Source organism: Vipera berus, assembly GCF_964194415.1.
Source record: "Vipera berus genome assembly, chromosome: 10".
Lineage (NCBI taxonomy): Eukaryota > Metazoa > Chordata > Lepidosauria > Squamata > Viperidae > Vipera > Vipera berus.
Window position 1 is genome coordinate 13,739,735 of NC_138213.1, and position 19,839 is coordinate 13,759,573.

At 39.0% G+C, this 19,839-nt stretch overlaps 1 protein-coding gene across 1 annotated transcript; it reads left to right on the plus strand.

Moving 5' to 3' along the window:
* Positions 1–3,698: 3,698 nt before the first annotated feature.
* Positions 3,699–6,946, plus strand: CLEC3A (C-type lectin domain family 3 member A; the record flags this gene model as incomplete). Its single annotated transcript, XM_081336229.1, has 3 exons — positions 3,699–3,849; positions 4,645–4,728; positions 6,555–6,946. Exons 1-3 carry the CDS (start codon positions 3,735–3,737, stop codon positions 6,944–6,946), a joined length of 591 nt encoding a protein of 196 aa, XP_081192355.1. The 5' UTR covers positions 3,699–3,734.
* Between the last annotated feature and the right edge of the window lie 12,893 nt (positions 6,947–19,839).

The window sequence follows — 19,839 nt, forward strand, 5'->3', positions numbered from 1 at the left end:
CAAGGTTCCTTCCAACTTTGTTATCATTATCATTATCATGATGACGATGATGAAACTCTATAGCACGGGTGTCAAACTTGCCACATTATGGTGACGTATCGCAACGTATGACTTTTTTTGCATTGTAAGAGCTGGGGTGGGCGCAGCCTCTGCATGATGCAACTGGCCCGTGGGCCGGTAGTTTGACACCCCTGCTCTACAGTATACCATTCCAGACAAATGGCTGTCCATCTCTTCTTTAAACTTCCCGTGATGGAGCACCCACAACTTCTGTAGGAAAGCCGTTCCACTGTCAGGAAATTTCTCCTTAGTTCTAGGTTCCTATCTTTAAAAATTTACAACTGTTGTCTTCCACTTAATCTGATTTACATTTGCTTAAGGAGGAGGGTGCAAATATTATGGCCTCCACTCAAAAGCCAGTTATGCCACAGCATTTACGACATTGCTCTATTTACAAACCAAGGCAGTGTCTTGCACTGAGAGTGCAAACTTTTTTCCAGAATTCAGAACTAACAGTGCTTTCAGGTTTTCAGAACTGAAAAAAAGAAGAAGAAAAGTTTGGGGTTCACATCTGAAATGCAACTAAATCCTTAACAGATATTGACTAAAAACATAACCTGTTTGCCTTCTTTTTTAAGAAGCATTTTCAAATGCTGCCATCTTGAGGATAAACTGCACAACGACTGTTGAATGAGAATCAGCAGCACAATGTAAACAGAATAGCCATAGAGAGCATGTAGGGCAAAGGAGAGACGGATCTGGCTAGTAGGGGAAGACAACTGTGCTAGACTATAATAGCCAATCATGAAAAAGAGTTTGGCAGCATCTTTTCAGACTAACAAAAGTTCATGCAGGTTTATGCTGTTCAATACCATTTGTTAATCTGGAAAGGTCCTACCAAGTTTTTTTTTTATGAACCTTGAAACTGGGTAAGTTAATGCAAGGAAATTCAGGTCTGAAGGAAGATTTGAAAATGTGCTACTTGTACCCAAATAAATCATTTCCACCTCTGTATTATTTGAAAAGGCAAGAATGATACAAACAAAAGTGGCACAGTCACTCCTGCAAGTAGGAGGCTTGCTCATGGAAGCCCCCCCCCCTATACAGTATATAAGAGTCTGCTTGGCATAATAGAGAAAGGTTGCTGGCTTTTAAGGGAGGCAAAATTTATAATTTATTTATTTATTAAATGTATATACTTACAAATATTGCAAAATAGGAAATGTATTTCCTTTCACCCCTTTTTCTACTTTCTACTTATTTTTTTTACTACATTTGCCTTATCTGTCTGATTTGCTTTTATCAACACACATACACACACTAAGTAGCTGCACAATACAGATCTTTAATATTAAGTACTTAAGTTAAGACTGAAACTATTATTATATTAATATTTTGTGAAATGGAGGGACATATAAATATGATGAATAAATAGGTATAATTAATACTTCAGATTGAATTGTGGCGGTTCTTTTCTGTTATATTTAACTTAAAATGTCAAATACTTTTATGTTTGTAAACACTGAAATCCTGAATTGTCAGAACCTCTGTTTTTCCCTTTTTATTTTCAATACTTTTAAGTTTTCTAGATAGCAGTATGGGTAACACTTTTAAATTACATTGCATAAAGATTACTGCATTAAAATCTGCCTTGAGGCAATACATTGTATTAAGAATTATGGCATTATAATAAGGTGGGGGAAAGAAATGTTGATTTTTTTAAATGCTTACTTTCAAACAATTGTAGCTACGTATTTATACCCTGTACAAATCATAGCTGAATTGTAGCTATTTATATATATTATAAATATTTTTTGTCCATGTTGATGATTGATGTATTATAATAGATGACTTTTGTTGGCATCATATGTTGGTTCTTGAGTTCAAAATTCTGCAGCTGGTTTTTAATGTTCAGAATATCTTTACATCTTTTGAGTGGGCTGCAAATGTGGTGTTGGTAATTTCTTGCTACCATCCAAGGAACACTTTGCACCCAAACTTTCAGGATTCAGACTTGCTTATTTGCTTCTCAAGTTGTTATCTTAGCATGAAAGAGTTGGCCAAGCTCTTCATCCCTTTTCTGTTTAGACTTTCACTTCAATTGGCAGCCCTCCTGACTATATTCTGACATCAAGGAGTATTTTCAAACCTATTTTTTTCCTAGTCTTTCTAACTATTTTTAGTCCAGAAAAGTCAGTGACTGGACTTTAAATGGCATTCTGAAGTTTCCACTCTACATATAATAAGTACATGGGACTGGGGACAGTGCAAGAAGCTTAATATTAATTAAAAGTAAAATATTAAAGCAATAAAAATGGCTTACAAGTCTCTTTCTGTCTCCCTCTCTGGTTTTGAAGGATTTCAAACTGGGACATTCCTATTTTAAGCAAGGATTAAACTTGGCTAATTGGTGGATATGAGGCCACCAGGAAATTCCAAGGTTATGTTGAACCCCTTCTGTATTTTTGCCAACACACAAACGAAGTTGCTAGGAGTCAGATTTATTAGACAATTTGGATGCACCTGAGTATCTTCGGTTCTCAATCAATATAATAATGGAATCTGCAGGACAAATTTGTATAGATGGAGGCCATATTTCTATATATGTTTATCTGTTTATGTCTACATATACATTTCTATATAAAATGTTCATCCCTCTTTTGGGCACACAAATTTTGCTTCCCACCTGTCTCCTCTCCTCAAGATCCCTTTTTAAAAATTTTATTCATCAAACAAAAATTACAAATTTGAGCAAACCAAAATAAAATAAAATAAAATAAATCAAAATGTGACAGGGGTGATAGGCACACAAGTGCACTTACTCATGGCCACCTCTTAAATCTGGAGTGAGGCCCAGAGAAGTCAAGTTAGAATTAAAACTGTGAAAGTTGATGGCCGGGACAACTGGATCAGGTAAGACTTAGATAATTTTTAATTTATTTTTTATTTTAATTCCATTTATATCCCGCCCTTCTCCGAAGACTCAGGGCGGCTTACAAGCTTAGCAGTAGCCTTCATTCTATGTATATGCCTGCTTATTAGGGCTTTTGCCCCCCCCCTCCCAAGCGGCATTATTACAAAGTCAGCTTAAAAACTAAAAAAAAAACTAAACTAATTGCCCCCAACAATCTGGGTCCTCATTTTACCTACCTGGGAAGGATGGAAGGCTGAGTCAACCTTGAGCCTGGTGGGACTCGAACCTGCACTAATTGCAGGCAGCTGGTGTTACTTAAGGAGGCATTAGCCCACTGCTCCACCAAGGCTCTTCCTTCCTTGTATATGGCAAGCTGCTAAGGATAGGGGTGATTATGCATTGCCAGCTTGCTAAGCCTTTTGAATTCAAGTCGAGGTTCCTATGAAATTTAGCCAATGGCTGCATTTGGCCCAAGGACACCAATTGGCAGCCTCCTGTTATAAAAGTAGCTCTCCAAGGGCCTATTCATCACTACTCATTTCTTCCAAAGCTGCAAATTAGTCTTGGGTTAAGAACCAGATGCACTGAATGTCCAGACTTGACCGGAAATGGGAATCAGGAGTGAGGTGTTCGTAGTTCTGAGAACAGCAGGGCACTTCATCAGGAAGCCCGATGAGACATTTTACTTATTTCATAAACAAGAAGCAGAGCCAATTCCTCACTGCCCTTTTTTTATATAAAGGTAGCCACGGGCAGTTCTCCTGGGATGTGAACTCTCTGAATTGCTAACTGGCTGTTCTTGCTCACCGTCTGAAGAGACATGAAGCTTGGAGGGTGCCTGATTTTCCTTTGCATAGTCATAGTTTTGCTGGATCTAGAGACTGGCCAAGCTTCTTCCTTCAAGACAAAGAAGCACGCCAAGCGGAGAGCAAAAGGTAAGTGAATGGAGCCAAAAGGCAAAAAAAATAACATAAAAAAAAATCAGAGGATGCTGTTGTTTTGAATTATACACCTAAGACAGGGAATCTGAGAACTGGACAATGTAAATGGATTTTCTGCGTCCCTATTATAGCTAAAAGACAGATATTACAGATATTGGAAAGATAAATATATGGCCTCATTTACTCAATGGGTTGAAGACCTGATTGTGTTTTTTTCCTAGGAGTGGATGGCCTATAAATGTAGATTTTATATGGATAAATATAAGGAAATATGGGACTCATTCGTACAAAGTGCAGTAGATTAAAAAAGTATGATAGTCATATAAATTATAATTACCAAGCCTTTATATATCTCCTCATTTATATTATGTGTGTGTGTTTGTATATATCTATATATCTATATCTGTATCTGTATCTATATCTAGCTTTCTAGCTATTTATCTATACACGCACATATATTCCATACACACATACAAAAACACACTTGAATAATGTTTGTAGTAGGTAGTAGGTAATTATCTGTAGAATTGTTTTATTATTGTACAATGGTCTAACCCTAAAAAGATATTTAAGAGCATGCACGCACGCATCATGCTGCATCAGTTTGCAACCTTAAAAAACTTTTTTTTAGGATGATATTGCTATGGTTTCTACTCTTGCATACAATGTAGAGTATCAAAAAGTATAATCCTAAGTGTGCCTACAAAAATAATATGACTGGATTCAAACAATATTAATATTTCATTTGTTAAGAAATGTACTAAACCCTAAATTTCTACTTTATTTAAGAGAAAAATGGTGACCTTAGGAGTCAAATTGACAAGCTTTGGAAAGAGGTAAATTCGCTGAAAGAAATGCAAGCCTTACAAACGGGTAGGTTTTGGCGTGGTTTTCTTTTACCTCCAGAAAAGTCTGCTAGAAGCATTCTTCTCCCTGATCTCATTTTTTTTTCAGTTGCTACCTGCCCTTAATTAGAGTTTTAATATGGGGGAGGGGAGGAGACTATGGCAAATATGATTTCATTTCTTGTTGCACTAAAAGCTATTCATACTGTGGGATACTGAAAGGTGATTTAAAATACCCTTTAAGAATCCCTGGTCTGGGAATTATTTGCTGAGCACTGAGCTGACTTTACTTTGGCAGCTTGCAAGACTAAAATCAATGGAAGCTACAGATCTTGCCTTCCCTGAACAGCCAAGGAGACTCCTATTTGCTGCTAGTTCTGCCCACTCTAATGTCAATATAAGACACTTCTTTACTTTTGCGGTATACTGTGAACTCAGTGAGGTGCACCAGAAGGGGCTGGGTTTCCCCCCCCCAAGCTGAAATAATACAAATAACATTCCCAAGTTGTTTTTATCTCCTCCACCCATTCTATACTGCCTTCAAGAACAAATCTTCTAATAGAAGAATAACATAGTTCTGTAGATTTACAGAATATATATTTTTTAAAAAAAAAGATTTACAGAAGGTTAAAGGATTGGGAGTCAATAGATAAAACCTATGTTTTGCAGGCAGAGCAGACTTAGGCAAGATGGTGCCAGTGCCCCCAGAGCATCTATCTTTAATGCTCAAATGTACCTCTGATTTCTCCAGTATCATCTCTGGGTCCCTAATGCCTATCTGCACTCTTTTTAAAAAGCAAAATATAGCCAAGATTTATTTGGAAATATGTTCACTTGCTTGGGAAAAAAGAGAAGATAAATTGGGGAAATATATATAGCATCCTACTGTGGTCATTAATGATGCCTTCATGCGTTTCCTTTCCTTCCTCACGAGTTCACCCATCTTCCATCCTGGCAAACAGAGGATAAGTATTACTCTGTTCACATAATACACTTAAAGTGAATATTGAACTAATTTATTTTCTGAGTTCATACTGTCCGTTGAAGCATAAAGTAAACCAACAGCTTGGGTTTACCTAGTACCCCAAGCCAAAAATCCTAATTGAAATTGACATTCCAAAGTAAACACGTTGTGAATGAAGCTATTACGTCTTTTAACTATGGTTAAATTCCATCTGTTAATGCAGCCAGTGAAATAATCAGGGAAAATTTCCTTAAAATAAGTTTTGTCAAACAATGGGAACAGTCCATCCACGGAGTTATGGGTTGTCCATCTCTGAATGTTTTTTTAAAAAGAGACTAGGCAGTACTTTTCATGAATGGTTTAACTGGTTTTTTTTTAATGGTTCAGTTGGCTGTTCCCATGCTTTAATTGGCTTTTCTGTTTTCTCTACAATGATTCTGAGATAACGATCTTGTATCATGGTGATGGAAGAGTAATTAAAATGTTCAAGGGGTTAGAGGTTAGATTGCAACTAGGGGGTCTTTTTTAACTTGAGAGAGGGAAGTGACTTAAATAAAACTTGTGTAAAAAGTATAGTTAGGATAAGGGAAAATATTTTTTATGGTGCAGTTGTAACCCCAGATGCCTGATGAAGCAAAAATGAAGGAGATTTGGAAGAGCTGAAAGGAAGCACTTTTTGATTACCGTGGGCTAAAGAAAAAAAAAAGGACAGGGATGTTGCTATCCTGGGCAGCTTTAAAATGGGCAAAAAAATATGCCTTTATCAAAAAAAAAAGGCTACATATTTGTAAAATTGGCCATGACTCACTTAACAATCACCTTGCTTAGCAACCACAGTTGTAAGTTGAGGGCCTCCCCCACTCCCTCTGTGTTTTTCATTCCATTCACAGTCTGCCTTCGTGGAACAAAGATCCATAAGAAATGCTACTTGGTATCGGAAGGTGCAAAACGTTTCCATGAAGCAAACGAGGATTGCATATCCAAAGGTGGGACCCTGGCTATTCCCAGAGATGGAGACGAAACCACAGCCCTGAGAGAGTACAGCAAGAGGAGCTTGCCAGGGGTAGCAGACTTTTGGCTTGGGATTACTGACATGGTAAATGAGGGCAAATTTGTGGATGTCAACGGAATGGTCCTGAACTACTTCAACTGGGACCGTTTGCAACCCAACGGGGGGAAGCGTGAGAACTGTGTCTTGTTTTCTCAGCCAGGCCAAGGAAAATGGGGGGATGAGGTCTGTCGTACTGTTAAACGTTATGTCTGTGAATTCCTGATCCCTTAAGTCCTCTTTCCAACAATGGCTGTAGGAAGATGTGCTGAAATGACAGTTTGCAAGACTTGCCAACCTTGAGGAAAATGTCTATTACAATTCTGGGAGGGGAATAAAGTCCTTAGCTGCTCATTCAGCCACTAGTTGGGGGGGGGGGAGAAAGTGGAACGATCACAGATAGGCAGATGACTTGCAGTTTCTGCAGTTTTATTGAGATTAGCATGCTGTTTGAACATGGATTTGATGGGCCTTGAGTTGTAGCAGACTTGTTCCTAAGATCCCTTCTCTAGTGAGAATGAGACACATTCAGCTTTGTTTAGCTGAACCAATAAGATACATTCCAGATAATGGTCTTCTCATTACATTATTTTGCTTCTGATTCATTCTAACTTTTGCTAGTTACTTGATCTCTCTTCTCCACTCCAGCTCAAATTTTACAATCTGGTTCTTTGTCTGAATCTTGATTGACCGCACTATTTCTTGGGAAATGAATTCATATCTGGGTTAAATACTTTGGTTTGATCCACTCACCATCCCATTGATCTAATGGAGATTGAAATATTTCATTGTCTTTTAGAGGACAGAATAACTCTTGTAGAGTACAGTACCTTACTTTTAAAGTCCAGGTTTAGGGTCTTTATCTTCTTGTTATATTTGAACCAGGGAAAGGTTTCTAATTACTGAAATGTATCTTCATCTATAGAAATGAATGTTTAAAATTATTGTAGGAGAAGGAAAAAAATAAATCTTGTAATACTGAATAGTTGTCAATCAGTAGATAAGGATAGATATGGACAACCTCGCCTATAAAATGTAATCTAACATGCTTTACTGCTAGCACAGATAGATCTTTCTCTATAAACTTCATAACATTTAATAAAGTTATTTTTAACAGCTCTAAATATTGGTTGTAAGTTTACTTTATTTTTAACAGCTCTAAATATTGGTTGTAAGTTTACTTATTTGTTTGTTTATTTAAAAGATATATATTGTTGTCCATCTTAAATATTCTGGATTTCTCATAATCACAGCAAAACCCGTAGCCATAAAACAGAAAAATGATCAAACAAAAAACAAAACCTCTTTGCTCTATCTCTCTTTCTTTTCACTCTCCCTCTCTCTCTCACACACACACATTTATTAAATCAATAAATTGAAATTATATAATATAAATTTCAATTTCAATCTTGCTTTATTCCCTAAAATCCCTTCACCTTAACCATATCTGTAGGACATCTTGCAGCAAGCTCCAGTTAATCTAATTCTATTTTATTCCATTCCACTTTATTCTGTCCTAAAATCTTGGTAAAAAGCCATGCTGTAACCATGAGTTGGTGTGGCATGGTGTTCCATTGCACTCAGAATTTCGTAAGATTTCTTAACGGTGATGGCTGGGCTTAATCAAGTGCAGAGATAAGGCCGTACCACAACATGCTGTGCCATGAACTACAAAATCTCATTTTCACCTAATCTAGAATGTTGTGTGAAACCAACTGGAATGTTGTACTTGATGAGTTAAAGCAGACTGATTATGTCTTATAAGTTTGTGTTTGCACATTACGCTTAAGCGGGTTAGTTAAAGATATGAAGGCTGCTTTAGCAAAGTTGGCTCAGCTGGGTTCATTTGAAGCTTGTTTAGTTTCTTTATCACTTACTGTGTGGTGTGAAGCCAACTGATAAGGTTAATTTACAACTTATTGTATGAAGTGAGCCCAGAACATGAGTCAGTTCAGTAGCCACGTCAGGAGTAGTGTGCGTTTTGGATCTCCTTACCTATTCCCTTTTCTAGAAGATCTAACTGGCAAGCGGCTCCTTTACCTACTACAAAGTCAAGTTTTGCAAACCTTCCTCAAAGGAACAATGATAAGGTAAGCTCAACAGATGTTAAAACCTGGCCGGCTGGAGTAGCCCAGGACTCAGTTGGAAATGGAGGGCGATGTCCCGGAGACTTCAGAGGGCCTGTCCGGATCTTCCCAGCTGGAGTTTGAGCATCTGTCGGTGGAGGTCGGGCTGAGTACGCTACTGGCCCTGGCATTATTCGTGGCGGTGAAGCTGAGTGTGGATGCCCTGCGCAGGAGCAGAGCGAAGGTCTCTGTGCTGGTGGTGGGTGCCGGCCCGGTGGGACTGACAGCTGCCCTGGTCGCTGTTCACTCAGCCAAGGTGCTGAAGCTGATGCTGCTGGATGCGCGCCCCCGCGCCGCCCTCCTCTGCCGACCCCAGCAGATCGCGCTCGACCCCAATAGTGTCCGATTCCTGCTGGGGCTGGGGGTGGACTTCGACAGCTTGGAAGGCTGCTGGGACAAGGGAAATTTCTTCACCAAGGTGGGTGTCTTCCAGGAGCACCTGCTCAGCATTCTGGAGCAGCACACGAGGCAACTGACTCTCCGGATCTTGCTAGGCACCAAGGTGAGCAGGGGAGAGCAGTCAATTCAGACGAAGATAGAAGAAATGCCTCTGAGCATTTAGGCATGTCTCTCTTCACCCCATTTGTAAAAAAGATAGATCAGTTTAATGGCCAGTGATTGCAGAGATCCTGCTCTTAGAAGATACTGTAGGAGGTCAACCTCTTGGTGGCCGAGGGTTGCACATCAACAGGAAGGTGATGATGCTTGGAGAAACTGCAAAGAAGATGAACATGTATCATATGCTGTTGGCTGAGGGGCCTCAAAACAAGAACTCAGTGACCCCAGTTGTCCATCCCTATTTTGGGGTGGGGGGTAGAGAAGATATTGCATTGTACTGCATATCTTTTGACTAACGTAACTTTTGAATAACGTTCTTCAGTTTGAAGCCCTCAGCCCAGCAAATCACTGACCTTGCTGGTTTAGAGGTTCTTTAAAAAGTTTCACAATATTTATTGGGATCTGCTATCTCAGTTTCACCGTTATTCTCTCTCAGTGTAAATCATCTTTTGGGGAAGGAGGCACGCTTGTTCATTTGTTTTTGGAAGAAGAGTTGAGATGTTTCAGTTGAAAAATATAAAAAGGCTATAGTACATTTTAGAAAGTTTAAATTGTGCCTTAAGCAAAGCCCTGTTTAAAGTACAGAAATAAACATGTATGCTTAATTTAATTACACATTATGTTTATTCTTCTTAAACCTAAACAAATTCTGTGCAGTTTTAAAAATAAAAAATAAGCACAACATTCACTATTCTCACTTCATGAATTAACTCAGATTCATTCAAAAGTACATCCAGGATATGACAACTAGCTTGCTTTATCATGCATAAAATTGACAGGTCTACGGAGATTTTTATGATTAGGTAATAATAACCTAGTATTGAGACAATCTATAAACTGGAACAGTTAATTATTATTGTACATATTTAGACAGATAAGTGGCTCCATAAACAAAACCAAACAAAGGCCATTTGGCTAAAATGAAAGCACACATATACTCTAAGGAAAGCTTTGTTGGCTTATAATTAAAGTTGACTATAAGAACCAGTAATAAAAAGATTTTCCTATAATTGTTGTATAGAAAGCTGTGTGAGAAAAAAAAATAACATACTATGTTGGAGAAATCTGATTTTTCCACTTCTGGTGGAAGGGTTTTGAAAAAGTAGATTCCCCGCCCCCCATTGGGTTGATTTGTTGTTTGTGTTCACATCTTGACAAGACAGAACCCTATTCCCAAACTATAGTCTTGGGGATTATATATGAGATGTGAGTCTACCTTTGTCTTTCCATTTCTTCCTTAGTTCTCAGATGAATTTATAAAAAAGAATTTAGCCTCTGACTGGCCAAAGATCATTGTCTTAGCTGATGGAACCTGTGGTGAATCAAGTGGGATCCTTGGAATCAACCAGGAATATATGGTAGAATCTTGCAATGCTTATGGAGCTAATGCAGTCATTGGGAGACCTGATCAACGGCAGGTAATCATAAACAAGTCAGTGTTCTTTGGTCCTTAATCGCTTCTATAGGGGTGGTATAAATTGGTTCAAATTTGAAGTAGAACCAGAATTGTCAGGACCCACCCCAAACCACATCTTAGGAAGACAAAAACTCTAGTCCAAAAGGAATCTTTACTAGGACATGCTTGGTTGTGGGAATACAAGACAGGACTTAGTATTGTTTTACAAATTGAAACTTTATAAAGGGTTCCCGGTTCAACCCCCCTTCCCTCAACCCCATTTGGTCAGCCCCCATCATTTTACTTCGTGTCATCCCTTTCATGGGGAAAAAAAGGAACTTCGAATCTTTATGGTTATTGCCTACTTCCTCTCCAGAATTAAAAGAAAACACACGCCAGATGCCTTCTTCTCTAACCCTTCCTTTTGATCCCCCCAGTTCAAAAGGTTTCCTTGGTCTTTGAAATAACCTAAGGCAGGCTGAATCCACATGCGCTCCTCCTTCCTCGGGAGATGGCAGAATCCATATGGGGGGCGGGATAATGTTTTAAACATACATTTGTGAATGTGATATAAATGGATTCTGACAAGAATTATAGAATTGGATGGCACCATGTGGATGATCAACTCCAGTGCTTTGCAATGCAGAGCAGTATCCATTAAAACGTTTAATTAAAATGTTTTTAATTAAAACATTTCTCACCATATCGGTGGCAGTTTGTGTCACTGGATGACAGCTGGTACAGTTATGATTTTCCTAATGTCAAATCTGGATTTTCTTCCTTGTAATTGTAACCTAATAGTCCTGCTCCTGCTTTCTTGGAAATAGCAAATTATTATTATTCTGAACCTTATTTCAGAAAATTATACTTGAACACATGTAGGTCCATCAGAACGGAGCTGATTTGAATAGATTCAGATAGATAGTGTTCATATACAAAAGGTGGACAAATCAGTGTCCATAAAAAAAAAACCACGTTGTACACAGAAACTTCTCAACTTCAATATCAGTATCGATCAATATCTTTAAAAGTTCAGAGAGCAGGTGGTAAGACCCTAGTAAAACAGCATTAGCTAGAATGGCGTCTTTTATTCATTTAATAAGTGCCACTATTCTCTTTGTAAAATGAGAGTATAATAGCTTGGAAAAAGGCAATACTCTACCATCTGACCCAAAATGCATCCAGCAAACTCTTTAAATTTTAATGTTTTTTTTTTAATTCTCTCAGTTATGCCAGGAGTGGCTTTGGTTGATTTTCCCAGATTTGCTTTTTAAAAAAAACAAAAACAAAAGAAAAACAAAACCATTTCTCCCCATCTGCCATCTATGAAGAAAATCATCTTTGGGGCAGTGACCTCCCCCCCACACACACCGATGAAATGTAATAACATCTTGAATTGTATATTTATTAAATTTATTAACAAGCATGTAACTGACTTCTTTCTCTCCTCTTCCTTTCTGAAACCCTAGGTGCCAACTCCAGAGATTCGTGCTCATAATTTGTACTTTGATCTGTCTGCTTATGGCATGGATAAATTAACCACGAAAACAGAATTGCCAAAAACTGTGTTCCATCTCAAAATCTATGGTACATTCCGCAATCGTTGTTTGGCTTTGGCTTGCCCTGCTTCTGACTCCAAAATTATAAGGTTCCTGCATCATACACTCAATTCTACTGTGAGTTATTTAGTCCAACTGCTCTGCTTTCAGCACCAAAGAAATAGAAGAGAGGCTGTTACTTCATTCGGTCCATTTGCAAGTTAGTTTCAAGCCACCCCAATATGTCTTCTGTTGGTTTATCTAAATCAGAGGTGCTTATTTAGTAGATGTTTCCCACTCTACTAAGCCTACAAATGCAAACACCAGACACTTGTAGAGTGGACTGTTGCAACTGGACTGTTTAAGTGGTTCAACAAAGGACTAATATACGTAATAAATAGAGATATACTATATTTATTACAATTATTGGTCAGCATAAAGCCCGCAGAAGAAATTGTAGCAAATATTTAGTGAATAGCTATGTGTATTAAGCATATTTTGGTGTAAAATGTTGACATTTCACCTGTCCTTAATAGGCATGGATCTTGTACTAGGAATTGTACATACCGGTACTTTTCTCCTGGGAAAGTTGTTAAATTCATGACAGGATAATCATATGACTATATACTTTATGATTACTTAAATATCAGTCATTCAGAATCTTTATTACAGTCATTGACATTTAACAGTTTAAATGTATTCTGGTCAATGGCTGTAATAGACTTGATTGTATAAATGAAATGAATTTAAATTTCTATTTGAATTTAAATTTGAACACAAAGGGTACAAAATGTTTTTGTCCTGATCCTATCTATTATTTTGTCTTAGCGTTCTATTCTGCATCTCTGATATAAGTGTTTGATCCAAAACGACCTGTCTTTTGAACTGATTTCTTTCCATGCAGGGGAGGCAATGTTGCAGATACAGTGAATGAGTCATCTTGAATGGTTATGCTCTGTTATTAGACCACCGGCTGTATTCATTGCTCCAAATGAATCATAGCAGCATCAGATACATAACTGGTTTCCAGAAACTCAGTGTTTTCCATTTTTTTGCGGGGGGGGGGGCTACCCCTTTTTAATTCATATTGAGAGTGAATCAATGCTATCCCTTGGAGAGATGGGGCTGGAGTTTTTGGTCCTTCTTGGAAGAGGAAAGTTGTTTGTACTCACATTAGTAAAGTAATATTTCTGTGCTTCCTTGGACTGAAAAACAGCATATAATGGCTCCACTGAAAATTTTGTCCTTGCATTTTTTTTTAATTCCATTTATATCCCGCCCTTCTCCGAAGTCTCAGGGCGGCTTACAAGCTTAGCAGTAGCCTTCATTCTATGTATATGCCTGCTTATTAGGGCTTTCACACACACCCCAAGCGGCATTATTACAAAGTCAGCTTAATTGCCCCCAACAATCTGGGTCCTCATTTTACCTACCTCGGAAGGATGGAAGGCTGAGTCAACCTTGAGCCTGGTAGGACTCGAACCTGCACTAATTGCAGGCAGCTGGTGTTACTTAAGGAGGCATTAGCCCACTGCTCCACCAAGGCTGTTTTGGCAGTATAAGCATGGAGATAAAACTATCTAAAGGCAGTATAAGCATGGAGATAAAACTATCTAAAGGACCTTTTATGCACTGGGGATCCCTGTTTTAAAGCCTAAAGGCACCAATTAAACATAGGAAATGGTTTTACTTGAATATACAAAATTCCAGGTTTTACAAACAAATGAAAAGATTGCTATTTCCAAGGTCAACAGCTGAAGCCAAGTATAAACAGCGTCCTTATGAGAACTCTTGCTTGAATTGCTATGTAATCGCAATATTTAGCAACGGGAATCTATATGAAACATTTCTGTTATGAGTAGTTACAGGGCCCTCTGCCTGCACATCAGAAAACTTGATTTGTTTTAAAGATTCAGGATCCTGTCCCCCAAGATCAGTTTCTATATTCTCAGCAGTATTGCCTGGACCCTTTTATCTTATGGTAGATCCTGGAGATGCCTCCAAGACTCAACATGACTCATGGGAAACAAATCTAACTTCCCTCGGCTAGACGTTTTAACCCAGGGGTCTTCAAACGTGGCCCTTTTATGACTTGTGGACTTCAACTCCCAGAATTCCTCAGCCAGCATGCCTGGAATTCTGGGAGTTGAATTCTGGGAGTAAAAGGGCCAAGTTTGAAGACCCCTGTTTTAACGCTTTGGTGCTGTCAGCCCAAAGATCTTCTCGTACATCTTCATCAAACTTACCTCAGATGGTGATGGGACCAACATATTACCTGCTTCTCTGGATTTTAGAGTTCTGGCAGATTCATAAGGGAAAGACATGTTTTTCACATAGCCTGAACCTGAGTTATTTAGATTGTTACAGCTCTTTGAACTGGACCTGTCTAGTGTAAAATAGAGCTGTTTTAAGAACAGGATCATATGTTGTAGATATGATATATTGACATGTCTCTGTTTCATCTGAAGCTTCTAGACACTCTTCATACCCCTTATATTTTGGAATATGATTATTAAATTGTATGTAAATGTAATGTTAGCACTCATGGTTTGTGCTTCTTGTTTGGATCAGACACCTTGAGCCAGTCACCGTCTCTATTCCTAAAAAGCAAGCAATAACAAATCACTTCCAAAATCTTGCCAAGAAAACTTCAGGGAACTATCCAGGAAGTTACCTGTATAGATTTGAAGGCACACACACACACACACACACACACACACACACACATAAATAGTTTATAGATTGTATCAATCCATTTTGATTTATTCAACATACATGGTTGAGCATGCTTGCTGCATTTCTGTTTTGTCAACTGTTAACACCCTGATGTCTTTAACATGTCTCGTGATGGTGAGACAAACACTGTCTTCTGTGAAGAAGACAACCTGAATCAATGATCAACCCTTTGGGCACGCCCCACACAAGTGTGTTGTTTTTTTGCATCTAAGGGAAATAATTTCAGAAAATTTGGTTGCCGTCAGGGCATTTATGCTTTTGGGCCTGGTTTCTCTTGCTAACAGATAATGAAAAGTATCTTCCAGCAGTCTTTCAATGCTTATAAGATGGACATTGAGCCACGAATCGGGGAACCGATGCTCCACTGTATCCGGTGCAGTCACCGACTCTTTGAAATTATGCTGTCCCACCGACGGGTGACAACCGCTCTCCTTGCTGAGGACAATATTGTGGTCACTGTTGAAGGGGAAGCAGCCAGAATGCTGAATTTTGACACAGGTCAGATTTTTCTAATAACCAGGGGATTATATATTTGTTTATATATCAAATTTAAAAACCATCTCTCTCCCTTACAGAGCATCTCTAGGTGGTGTGCGAGTAAAACACTGAAACATTGTTAGGTACAAAGATCAGGTCCACACATGAAAGTCCAGTTGAACTGATTTATTGCTTAAAAAAAAGTGTGCAGGAATCAGCTAATGGTTAGTACCTGCTAGGAGTGAGATAAAGGTCGATGGAATTCAAAGGAAGTTGGACTTTGTTTGTGGCTATGTAGGGATTCTACACTGATCCCTCTTTTAACGCCACCCCCTGGTTCTGCCAGTCCTTCTCTTATAAAATATAAATTATATTAAGAGGCAAAGGTAGTTAAAATTCAAAGCTAAACAGGCAGGAGAGGGGCCCTTCAAAGTGCTAACCAGCCCCATGATCCTCTATGAGCCCCAAGGAAGATGGCAAAGCCATGTTATTTAGATATTTCTGAGAGCACAGAAGAATATGGGCCAGCCTTACCTTTGTGGGAGGAATGTTCCACAGGGCAGGTTAATTTGCAGAAGGCCTTCTACCTGGACGCTGCCAATCAGAATTCTTAACTGAGGGCCTCTGCAACAAATCCTCCTGGCCTGATTTGAGTGCGATGGGAAATTATCTTCAGGGTGTTTAATCAGCAAGTTGGTTAGGCATCCTGGAACTTCTCAAGACATATCAAATGAGACTAATAACTATAGTTATAATTACACAGAGGTGAGTTGTTTTTTTCTTTCTTCATTGCTTTTTAATGTATTTTCTTGTTGTATAATATTTTTCTTTCCTTGAGGTTTTTGTGAAGGGTGAATTGTTTGCTTTTATTTGCTGGTCTCAACTGTGGTCAGTAAATGAGGACTACACAAAAAACATCTTTTGAGTGTGGGGGTTGAGAGCCTCATCTTTTTACATAGCCATGGCCCTACCAGTCTCTATAAATACAGCTCATATTAATTTCCATCTTTGGTTGCGTATACCCAAAACAATGCTTGCCAGCTAAGGAAAATAACTATTGATCTCAGAAGCGTTGGTCCATTCTGAAATTAACAACAAAAAAATTCTCTCTTTTTCCTTTTTTTTAAAACTCACTCTGTGGCAGGCTGTGGAGTTAATCTTGGTCTGAGAGGTTTGGAGTCAATGGAAGAATTGATTTATAAGGTGGCCACCGCTGTGGATCAGCAGGATATCTTTGAGGCCCTGGCAGCTAAAATCCAGCATTCCAAACAAGTGGTTGAAGATTTTAAGCAGAATGGATTATCTGCTACCCTGTTTGAATGATCACATAGGACGACAGCCTATTTGCAGAGATCTATGGGCATTCTTGCCCCTTTTTGCACATAAAGAAAGAGGAGAGTTTTTTTTGGGGGGGGGGATTTTAGGAAGAAAAAAATACAAGCAAAATCAACAAGCTTAATTATGATTAATTTTTTAGTCAGATCAGACCCAGACACATAAATTTGAATTCATTTTAGAAAAAATTACAGGGCTTTGGGGGTGCGCCTCCCTGGATTTTATTCCCCAAACCACAGCTCTGGGTTATATTTTGGATAAGTAATACCGGCATTCTTTTATCGAGGGTGAATTTAAAGCCAGGTCTCTCGTTCCAAATGTTACTTAATATTTCATACTTCTGATATGGGGGAGAATTTCCATCATTTTACCCTAATGCAAAAGGTTAAAACATTGGATGTGCCAAGCAAATAATTCCTTTCTAGTTTTAGCTGCTGTTTTGATTCCATTTTGTAGAAGTAAGTCACTTTTGATGCAAAAAGATGTGTCTCTGCTATGCTGTTCTAGTCAAGATTAAGTGCTTGGAGTCAAGGGTAGTTCTGCATAAGGTAGGATCTAGGGCAATCTGGACACGAAAGCCTGTTCATCTATATTGGTTTCTAATAAAAAATATATGGTCTGAAAAGGGATTCAAGCTGTTTTTCCTATGGATGAACATGTAGTCAGTTGTGATGGGTGGCTGTAGAAATCAACTCAAGTGAGTCACGACTGAGGAACTGGGTATGTCTAGTCTAACAAAGAGGACTAGAGGTGAGAACAGTAACAGTCTTCCAGTTCTTGAGGGGCTGTCACAGAAAAATAAAGGGGGGGGGGTTCCACCTACTCTCCAAAGCACCTGAGGGCAGGACAAGAAGTAACGAGTAGAAACTCATTAAAGAGACACTCAACCAAAAAGAGCAAGAACAATTAATTAGTGGAACGGCTTACCTCTGGAGGTAGTGGGTGCTCCATCATAGGGGGGTTTTAAGAAGAAACTGGACCTCCATTTATCCAGGATAGTATAAGAGCTCCTGGCTGAGGAATTCTGGGAGCTGAAGTCCACAAGTCATAAAAGGGCCAAGTTTGAAGACCCCTGGTCTACATTCTAATAAATAAATACTTGTGGTCAACATTTGTAACATGGTTTTGGCAGAGACCACCCACCCATCAATTAAAGATTACAGTTTCTGACGCTCTATTGATCCAAGGCCTCTTATACCTTGAAATTAGCCTTGCTGCTTTTGTGACACTTTATTTTTGGTTTTATGGCAGATTTGGTTTTACACCTGCCATTTTGAATGGCAAAGTATTAAAAAAAACAGGACTGAAATACATGAACAAAGGATTTAAAGAATCTATGATGTATTTATGGCAGAAGTATGGAATTCCTGTCCATTAAGTACCAAATGCTTTTTTCCCCCGTTATTTCCCCCCTCAAGCTGATTTCCACTATCTGACCCTGATTCCATATTGATACATCCTCAAGAGTCATAATTTAATACACCACACAAAATGGTTCCATATTTGTGCATTGTTATGTATCCAACCATTCTACTTTGTGAAGGTTGCACTAAGGATACAAGTCTTGGTAAAGCATCCTCAAGCTATCAGCAGTTTAGTGCATGGTATGAACTTGACATCTGATTTTCAGAAAAAGAAATCCACAAAATTATCTATCATCTATCTATCTATCTATCTATCTATCTATCTATCTATCTATCTATCTATCTATCTATCTATCTATCTATCTATCTATCTATCTATCTATCATCTATCATGTCTGTTAACTCTGTCTGTCTGTCTATCTATCTATCATCTATCTATCTATCTATCTATCTATCTATCTATCTATCTATCTATCTATCTATCTATCTATCTATCTATCTATCTATCTATCTATCTATCTCCTCGCGAATCTAGGATATTCCATACTTCTTAGTATGCTCCACCATCTAGTGGCATCTTCCGTTATGACATTTCTGCATTTTCATCCGCGCTACGATGTCAGCGTAAAAACAAAACTTCAGCGGTGAAATCAGAGGAACTTAAGGTACAAGAAAGAAATTATTATTCATCGTTTACAGCCTGCCTTTCCTCTAGTTGGTCAAACCAATTCACATACGTGTTTCTCCCCGTTTTAAGCCCTCCACAGCATCCCCTGAGACGGATTTGGATTATAAAGAGAGTGACTGGCACCATTTACACCACATTTGGAATATTAAGTTTCTCTAGTAACTACGCCTCCGGAGGGTCTCTCTAGTTTTCGGGAGACTAAAATTAAGGGACGAGGAAAATGCTTTCTAACTTGCAAAAAATCCATAACTGCCATCTTATAGTAAAGGTAAATGGTGGGTGCTTCTTGTCTGGACTCTCTCGAAAGGCTGATAACGTGCGAACCCAAAGCCCGACTGTTGACAGGATATGATGATGATGATAACTTTATTGTCACTTTGAACGTACACCAATCGGCATACATCCAAATGAAATTTCGTTGCATACAGCTCTCAAAGGGTCACCACCTCCGATATATACTCCTTGTTCGTGGCCCGCTCAAATTTCACATTGTCCATTTTAGTCTCTAGGGCAGGGGTCGGCAACCTCGGCTCTTTTATGACTCGTGGACTTCAACTCCCAGAATTCCTGAGCCAGCATAGCTGGCTCAGGAATTCTGGGAGTTGAAGTCCACGAGTCATAAAAGAGCCGAGGTTGCCGACCCCTGCTCTAGGGAGTGAAGGATGGCAAACAGGACAGATGGAAATGGGGCTCCGTGTGGATTAGCCCTCAAATTCGCTATCGTGGGAACTCTGACCTCGCCTGTAGTAAGAGCTCAGCCACCGCAGCCCGTCCCCCCGAGCGTCCCCTCCGACGGGAGCGGCGCTGCTTTGCCGGACAGCTGACTGGCTCCCACGTGCGTTCGGCAAGCCAGAGACTCCATTTCCCGGCGAGCCTCGCGGCCTCGCCGGCCTGCGATTGGCGGAGGCT